Source organism: Oncorhynchus gorbuscha, linkage group LG17, assembly GCF_021184085.1.
Source record: "Oncorhynchus gorbuscha isolate QuinsamMale2020 ecotype Even-year linkage group LG17, OgorEven_v1.0, whole genome shotgun sequence".
Lineage (NCBI taxonomy): Eukaryota > Metazoa > Chordata > Actinopteri > Salmoniformes > Salmonidae > Oncorhynchus > Oncorhynchus gorbuscha.
In genome coordinates, this window is record NC_060189.1 from 26,895,739 (window position 1) to 26,905,374 (window position 9,636).

At 39.4% G+C, this 9,636-nt stretch overlaps 1 protein-coding gene across 1 annotated transcript; it reads left to right on the plus strand.

Moving 5' to 3' along the window:
- Window positions 1–5,235: 5,235 nt before the first annotated feature.
- On the plus strand, window positions 5,236–7,846 carry LOC124001183 (homeobox protein SIX6). Its single transcript, XM_046307787.1, has 2 exons — window positions 5,236–6,010; window positions 7,050–7,846. The coding sequence occupies exons 1-2, from the start codon at window positions 5,439–5,441 to the stop codon at window positions 7,213–7,215; spliced, it is 738 nt and encodes a 245-aa protein (XP_046163743.1). The 5' UTR covers window positions 5,236–5,438; the 3' UTR covers window positions 7,216–7,846.
- Window positions 7,847–9,636: the final 1,790 nt, after the last annotated feature.

The window sequence follows — 9,636 nt, forward strand, 5'->3', positions numbered from 1 at the left end:
CCACCGCTTGAAAATATGCTTGAAAATACGGTACTCAGTAATTGTTTTATTAGATTTACCCAAAACATAACACTTTGTATTCAGGACAAAAAGTTAATTTCTTTGCCACATTGTTTACTGTATTACTTGAATATCTTGTTGCAAACCAGGTGCATGTTTTGGAATATTTTTTTTCTGTACAGAAGTGGAGTATCTGCAATGTTCTTGATCCATCCTAAGTTTTCTCCCATCGCAGCCATTAAACTTTGTAACTGTTTTAATGTCACCATTGGCCTCATGGTGAAATCCCATTGCGTTTTCCTTCCTCTCCGGCAACTGAGTTAGGAAGGACTCCTGTATCTTTGTAGTGACTGGGTGTATTGATACACCATCCAAAGAATAATGAATAACTTCACCATGCTCAAAGGGATACTCAATGTCTGCTTTTTGTGTTTTTAGCCATCTACCAATAAATGCCCTTCTTTACAAGGCATTGGAAAACCTCGCTGGTCTTTGTGGTTGAATCGGTGTTTGAAATTCCCTGCTCAAAAGATACTTGTATGTGTGGGGTACAGAGATGAAGTAGTCATTCAAAAATCATGTTAAACACTATTATTGCATACAGACTGAATCCATGTAACTTATTATGTGACTTGTTAAGTACATTTTTTACTGCTGAACTTAGGCTTGCCATAACTAAGGGGTTGAATACTGATTGACTCAACACATTTCAGCTTTTAATTTTTAATTCATTAGTAAACATTTAGTGAAAACAAATATTCCACTTTGACGTTATGGGATATTGTTTGTAGGCCAGTATCAACAAATCTCTATTTAATCCATTTAAAATTCAGTCTGTAACACAACTAAATGTGGAAGTCAACGTTATTATTCAAATGTTCAAGTGTGTGTGTGTTTAGGTTAGTGTGAGTAAATGTTACTATACAGTGTGCGTGTGAGCTCGTAAGTAAGTGTTTTTATTTTGCATGTGAGTCTGAGGAGGTACTAATAGTGTGGTGTATAGTTAGTAGTGGAAGGGAATGACAAAGGTGGTCAGAATGGGACAGTGGCAGGATGGGTGTTGGTGACAGGGCTCTTGTACCGTCTCGTCTGCTCGACTGATCCGAGGGAATCTGGGTCACTTCCAGCCCGTTCACATGCTACTGTGTGTTCCCATCTCCTTTCCTGTTCCCTCTCCTCTGCCCTGGGCACGCTACGACCCAGCTAACTCCATGCTGATGACTCAAAGAAAATGTACTTGTCTCTTATGGCAAATTGAGAGAAAAATGAACAGCATTAGTCTGTGTGGTTGCCTGCACTACCCCCCCCCCCCCTCTCTGGAGTCTCAATCTTCTGTTCTGTCATTTATTCTAGTATAAAGATATATCTAGTGGATAGTTATTGTTGAAAGCATTATCTATCATGGCTTTCGTGGCTGACTATTTTTCTCTTCGTGTCTCTACTCTGCTCTCCATTTGTTGTTGAGAATGAGCACAATGGACAGGTACAGTACTAGTAAATCAAGCCAGCCAATGGAATGGTAGACTCCCTCTCCACCTTTCCAAATAGCGCCATAGTCTGTGATGCTGTCCAGTCAAAAAAAATTAAGAATGAATCTTGATTGAAAACAAATGAATTAATCTCAACTGATCATGGCAAAGCTAATGAGAAAAGCAATACATTGTTACACAGATATATATTTTAATCCAGGCTTTACACATCTGATACAGTGTCACTTGAGAATGTTATCTAGCATAGTGTCTGTGTATCTGATAGAATGGACATGTTACCAACAGCTCTAGAGTACAAACATTACCATAATGTTTTTGCCTTCATTATGTTAAATGTGAATGTAACTGAGTGCTTGTGACATCTGTTGTATTGTGTAGCTTATCCTAGTGATGCAAGTAAGCCCCTTTGAACAGAGCGATAGAGATAGATGGATATCTCCCTATAAGGTGGTTGGGTGATGTGATTAAGTCATTAATTAAATAATTTGCTAAACCATGAGGGAAGGCAAGCCACAGAAATATGGATTAGGAATTTTATGACCTACAATAGTGCAATAATCCATCTTAAAATAGAGGTGGTCAACAAACAATACTGATCATGAGAGATGAGATTACTCTAAATCTGTTTGACTGAAGGCCTCTCAAGTGGATGTATTAAATCATGCAGTTATTTCAAAATATATTAAGTAAAAAACAAACACCAAACCATAATGCTGCTCTTCTAATATATACCAGTAGGTCTATTAGTATTATAAACTATAATATCATCATAGGGTATAGAATTGTTCTCTCTATCTCTCTGTCTGTCTGTCTGTGTGTGTGTGTGTGTGTGTGTGTGTGTGTGTGTGTGTGTGTGTGTGTGTGTGTGTGTGTGTGTGTGTGTGTGTGTGTGTGTGTGTGTGTGTGTGTGTGTGTGTGTGTGTGTGTGTGTGTGTGTGTGTGTGTGTGTGTGTAGCAGAACATTTTAACTACTCGACAAATAGAATGGAAGGTGTCCCATCTCACAATGAAAATGTGCCATCTTAAATAACAGAACTTGTTTGGACAATCATGCCCACAATCAGTGCCGAGTTTGGTTGTGGATGGGGCTGTGCGGTCTATGACGAACAAAGCAATAGGCAGAACAGACGTCTTTGTATGAGATCCACTGTCTGTGTTTTGTGTGGTTGAGTTGGTGAATGTCAGTCCGGGGATATCGGTGTAAGGATACTGTCTTTTGGCACAGTTGTATATGCACTTGTAATATGCTCACTGTAGGCCTGCCTACCTTTTAAAACTGTATATTCTACAATGAATAAGTAAGTACTCCATACATGGATTGGCAATGTACCCTAATTGTTTATTGTTGTGTTAATCATCGACAAATATTAATGATTTCATATTTTGCCCCTGTTAACCAATTAAAGGCCTATTTGAAAATGACAAATGCGTACATTATGCATGTAGTAGTATGAATAGCTATAGGCTACATAAAACCATAGACTTAAACACAACCATATACGTAGTAATTATATATATTTTTCAATTAGTGACAGTATTTTGGTTTTAGCTTAGCCTATGTGTGTCTATTTGCCCCTCCAAGAAATGTCCGATTTTAATTTCTAAAAACGTGAATGCAGTGTTATCATAGGTCTAGGGCTAGGCTGAGTAAAAGAGTCACAAGCTCATGTTAATTACTATGTTTCCATATGAAATCAAACTGTACTCCGCCATGTAGTCTTACTGTAAGCTTGGACATAGACTTAAGGCTTCTGTTATGTTTGCGCTGTTCTACTGTCGTGCATAGCCAAATTGTTTATTGACAGACCTCCATTTATGATATCGAACATTTTACCATCTTTTATTGATGCGCTCTTCATAGAAAAAGAAAGTGTCCTTGTAAATTTAGGTAAGGATTACAGCATGAAATATTCAAAGGCATCTAAATATTTCAAAGCTACACCTTGTCACTTATCTTCACAATTACTTTCCCATTTTGTCTGTGTCCGGTCTGGAGTCCTTATCCTTTCTTTACGCTTGTTCTCGGACCGGTGCTAAACCTATAATAATATGCTATGGTTTTATGATTAGACCCCACTATTAAGAACTTGAATCGTGTTAATCCGTATACTGTTCTCATATAGACTGTGTCCATCCTGTTACTCTGCAACATTACAGTGACCGTATAGACGTACAACCTACTTTTATCAGCTTGTTGACAAATGTGCAAATAACCCTTTTCTGTGTTTGATTATTATTAAGCTATTATGATCATATCAAAGATTTTAATAAAATATAATTTATGTTGATAAAGTAGGCCTGTTATTTACACTTTATGAAGGCAGTAGACAAAGGTTCAGAAAAAAATAACACATTTTGGAGCTATTTCTGTGATGATTTGGAGAAACTGTGTCGCCGAATAGCCAAGCGCACGTTGCATGAGATGAACAGCTTCTTGCGCAGAAGGCAGGCAGTTTCATAACCCCGCGCCATGAGCCTCCCATAATTCATGCAAAAAGAGCCCTAAGGGATTCAGTGTGTGTGTGTGTGTGTGTGTGTGTGTGTGTGTGTGTGTGTGTGTGTGTGTGTGTGTGTGTGTGTGTGTGTGTGTGTGTGTGTGTGTGTGTGTGTGTGTGTGTGTGTGTGTGTGTGTGTGTGTGTGTGTGTGTGTGTGTGTGTGTGTGTGTGTGTGTGCGTGTGTGTGTGAGAGAGAGAGTCTGAAAATAATATCAGGCTTTTCCGTTAGAATGAACTTTACCACTGTAGCCAGCCATGAAATAATGTGACCCGACACTTCAAACCATCTGCGCTATCTATCCGCCTTCTTATTTACTAAATCAGCCCGTGCACAAAACGGAGTGTATCTGATACTAAACCCGAGTAGCCCAGCAGTGCCACGATAGTTTTATACACAAACGTTCCGTTTTTTTCTGCAGTGTTTAGCAAAAAACGTCTCTTTGATGGATTAGGCTGTAGGCAAGTGTGCAGTGTGAATTAGAAATAGAAGCAGTGATTTTATCTGAGAAGAAGCAGATGCAATACAATATGTCATGGCAGATCAAATAAAGATACAACATCTGTCAAATATGTCTGATCCAATAAAGATAGGCCTATAATATGTCGATGTAGCCTACATCATCAAAATAACCGAATTTGATGCGAATGACTTCAATTGTTCCAGCATAAAATCCCAAATTCATTCAACATATAGCGTAGTGCCATATTTTTTTGTGATCAAATGAGTCCCAACAATTCTAGAGCGTGGATGAACGGGATTTTCTGCGTGCGTTAGGCTATATTCAATATCATGCTATTGTAATCGCAGAACATTCGTTGTCTGTTTTTATTCTTTATTTGAACAATTTTTAAAACGGTATGATAATCAGCCAATATCTGTCGTGCCTGCTGCGGGGTCTTATTTTCCATTTTCAATTAAAGAAGTAGGTTAAACGTGTGAACGTATTGCGTTTTAATTGACTCGTCGCTTTTCTTCTACACAGCCATGATTTACAAAGGAGGGGATGTAGGAAAACATGGAAGGCAATTAAAGGTTTGAAGACAAAAAGCAAAGGTCAAAATGTTTACATTCTAAAAAGCCGCTGTCGAGCACTGGGAGGTGCTGCATTCTCTTTAGCGCTCCTTTCCGCGTGATTGGTAAACTTGACAGTGATTGACGGGCATCCATGGCAACCAATCTGCCAAGTCCAATAGAAAATCAGCAGAGGGGCTGACTGTAATTCCCCCCTTCAAAATACATCTCGGGTCTAGTTTTTATACTCTTGTAATTTCTACATACCAAGTTCACCAGCCGAGGGCATAGTTCCTCCGTGTTTTTAACGGTTGATCTGTTAACTTTGGGATTGCCTTTTTGTGTGGATCCGACGATCAGAGAGCGAGAGGGAGAGAAGGGTAGGCGCGAGAGGGGAGCGTGTGAGTCAGAGAGAGACGGAGGTGAAACGAAAAGCCTCCATGTTTCAGCTGCCTATCTTGAATTTTAGCCCCCAGCAGGTTGCGGGGGTTTGCGAGACTCTGGAAGAGAGCGGGGACATTGAGCGCCTCGGTCGCTTCCTCTGGTCTCTGCCCGTCGCCCCAGCAGCCTGCGAGGTCCTCAACAAGAATGAGTCGGTGCTTAGGGCGCGGGCCATCGTGGCCTACCACACCGGGAATTTCCGAGAACTCTACCACATTCTGGAGAACCACAAGTTCACCAAAGAGTCTCACACTAAACTACAGGCCCTGTGGCTCGAGGCGCACTACCAGGAGGCAGAGAAGCTGCGAGGCCGCCCGCTAGGGCCAGTGGACAAATACAGGGTACGGAAGAAGTTCCCTCTACCCAGAACGATATGGGACGGAGAGCAAAAGACCCACTGCTTCAAGGAGAGAACCCGACATTTGTTACGAGAATGGTACTTGCAGGATCCTTACCCGAACCCGAGCAAAAAGAGGGAGCTCGCGCAGGCTACTGGACTTACTCCCACACAAGTGGGAAACTGGTTCAAAAATCGTAGACAAAGGGATAGAGCGGCGGCTGCGAAAAATAGGTAGGCTACATGCTGCAGTCTGTACCTTTTTGTATTTTTATCAAAGATGGTGTGAGGTGGCTACAACGTTTATTGTTACATTCTTAACGAAAGGGACCTTGCGTTGCGACTATCTCAGTCAGCCTAAGTATTTGCATTTTTTTTCAATAAAAGCAATTATTTGTGCAAATATTGTTCCATCGAATTGTTTGAATTATGTTATTTTGAGTAAACATTGAAATATAGTTGGCTATAATATATAAATAGTATATTTAAATTAATTTTTTCATAAATATTCTCAACGGAAATGACACCATAAACGCTGTAGCCTATTGAAATGAAGTAAACTGTATGACAAACTCCATTGTGTGACTATAGCCCTTGTCATTTTCATTGCAAAACGAACGCATGTCTTAATGCAGTGTTTCCCCAAATTGACCATTAGCCTATGTATTCTTGCTAAAACTAAACTTGAAGCATAGGCCTAGCTACTCCCCGAGTCAAGTGTCTCAATAATTCCGTTCAGATTATCCTTCGTTTTCCACAATCCATTTAGATTGTATTGACCGCTGTCCGTGTTACATCTTTGAACATAATTTAACAACAAACATGAAATTGTCTGAAACATTTTTGTATCATGGGATGTTGCTTAATTTAATGAAAGACAGAAACACAAGAGCCCTACGGTATTAGGTTATTTGTTCAATCATGTCTGATGACACTTGTGCTGAACAGCAAATCATGAAGGCAGCACGTGTATTGAACGAATCTAAATGATTTCCTAGAAGAAAATATTCAGGCTAGTCTGACGATCTTTGAAATTGTGCTCACTGTGTGGGTTTGGGATTGATGTGTCTTGATTGTGTTTGTGCATTTACTTGTAGGCTATAGAATATGTTTTAAATGCATTTGTTTTGCTCCTGGTCTGGCACGTGTGTATCTGTAGACTTAATTACAGCAAAAATGATGTTTCAATTGAGGATTTACTTTAATAGAACCTATTCGTATTGTATTGTGCTTTCTAATTCTAGTATTCCCCCCATGTCTGTCTTTTACACAGGCTACAACAGCAAGGGATGTCCCAAGGCTCGGTTCGGTCTTTGGCAGATGATGATGGAACCGTCGATCGACTCGGACCCGCCTCTAGTCCCGAGGCTAGTTTGTCAAGCAAAGCCGCCACCTCCGCTATCTCGATCACTTCCAGCGACAGCGAATGTGACATCTAATGGCGCACGAGGCAGTCCAGAGGAGGGAGAGGATACATTCACAGGAGATAAATAAAGGAAATCCTAAAAGACAATCTAACAAAAAAACAGTCAGTGCCTGCGTTTGAATTTAAAGAAACTGGTCTTCTTTGATGGCTGCCAAAACATGAGGGATCTGACGGAATGCCCTGTCTTAAAGCTATACTTTCTTTTTGTTGTCGTTTTTCCGCTATGGATGGCTGAAGCTAATACAAGCGGACAGAAAATGTAAAGAAAAATCATATTCATATTCACAATCCCTTTTTAGGGAGGACTAATAAACCAATGCCTCAAGATACAACTAAAAATGAAGAAAAAAAATACATTTGAGCGCCTAACCTGCTATTTTCTGTGGGTATTTCATGTTGAAAAGACGCTGTAATATTTTTACTTTACTTTTAAAGTTTTATAAATAATGTTTATTTACCTATTTAAATGACTGCCTCTGTTAGAATGTGATATTATTTTGCTTGGTGTTTTTAATATTTACCTTGTGCACAGGTGAACCCGTTGAGCATGTGCGCTTTAGTAAACATGTGTTTCAGTAAAAACGTTTTTTTTTTTAAGAAGTAAAGATAACTTAATAAAATAATTGTTTATGAAAAGAACAAAACATCAGTTTTTTTATTCTCAGATTACAACGATTGAGAATGGTGTTTGCAGTTATTGTATCACTCGATTATTACTTGATATTACTAGGCAATCTAGTAATTTGCCACAATAAATTAGATTATAGTTTTGGGATTTGTGACGATATTTACAATATGATATCTGTGACAGAATATTTAAAGTATCGTCCTATGATAGGCCTATAGTGTGATGCAGCGTTCTGTATGTATAATTTTGTGCCTCTGCGTTGCCCTGATGAAGTGGTCTCGGTTATATATCTGGTTATTTCAGGCATGTTAAGTTAGTAGAGGTGCTGACTAACGGAGAGTGAACTGTAGTAGGCTATACAAATAAGCAGTCGCACAATAAGCTCCCAGAAATATATTGGATAAATCAACGTTTCTGCATCACATTGTGAGGGTGTACGTACTTAACTACCACATAAGCTACAGATCATCAAATGTGGACTCTGAGTGAGATTTTTTATTTTTTATTTTATAATGCCACACTTTGTGCCGTGACACGTTCTCGACATATAGCCTAATTGACCAACAACATGCTTTGCGTCATGTAATACGGCATGACAGCCAGAGGTCAGAGAAAGGCCGGCTCACAAAACGAGACAGTCTCCCGGAGCAAAAACAAATTGTCCTACACAACACCATAATATGAAATGCGATCTGGCTGACGGATGTGCATGGAAATACTTAGGCTTTTGTCCTACATTTTAATCTCAATTGTGCTATTGTTGTGCATTTCAAATTATGATTTTGTAAACTAAACCTATCACATTTAGATATTTGAATCATCGATTTCTAGCTGATAGGCTAAAACTTGTCAAAGAATTGCATCTGCATGGGATGCGATAGGCTACTATTCGATCGTGGATCTATTCTAAACCATATTTCCTATTATCGCGGAATGAATGTTTGATAACCTAATGTCTGCCACGATTAGCCTATACACCTATGGCCTATTTTTCAAAATTATATTTCATTTCATGGCTATAATGATATCATGTTAGCAAAACTGGTATTTGAATAGTCTGTTATTTATGTTTGTTCATTAAGGGTTCAGTGAAAACAACGTTTTTAAGAGTAGACCTATAGGCATAAAGGTTTGTACTAGACCAGTTATGGCGGGCTAAAAAACGTAATGGCCAGATAGGCCATTTACCGCTAGCATACATCCCTGGTTCTGATGAATTAATGCCTATTCATTAGAACGTAAAGACGAGAGTTAGCTATTAGAACGTAAATATGAGGGTAAACCGTGCATATATAGGCCTTCATCTGCTGTAAAAAAAAATGTCCGTCCCTCTTTCCGTGCGCTTATATATGATGTCAGTCCAAATGAGCATCGTAAATAAGAAATGAAAAACACAGAAGTGCTGTTTTTCCAACGGATCCAGAGTTCTGGGTTGGGGCGGGGCCTACACCTGGGTTTTTATCCAATTTCCAATTAATTAAACTAACCAGTGAAAGGAACAAACTGTATTTCTCTGAACGTTTTTCAGCTGGAACAACACAGAAGTCAATGCAGTGTTTCGTTTTTGGGATAAAGAGGAAGCATGTGAGGGGACGAAAAGGAGCGCTTTGAGTTTCTTTCAAATGATGGGGACAAAATGGCTGAATATTTCCGTTTCTATTGAAAATAAGGGCGACCAGGGGGATGCATGAAAAGGTATTTGTAGCAGTCAATAAGGTTGTCAAACTGGTCAGCGGTAATCAGCACTAATGATGAGGTCTAGGGTCCCCGCGTGAACAAAGGGGCGCTCCCAATGTTTTGTGAGCG

Coding starts and splice junctions, on each gene's coding strand:
- LOC124001183 (XM_046307787.1), top strand. CDS start 5,439: ATGTTTCAGCTGCCTATCTTGAATTTTAGCCCCCAGCAGGTTGCGGGG. Junction 6,011..7,049: donor GCGGCGGCTGCGAAAAATAG/GTAGGCTACATG, acceptor TCTTTTACACAG/GCTACAACAGCAAGGGATGT.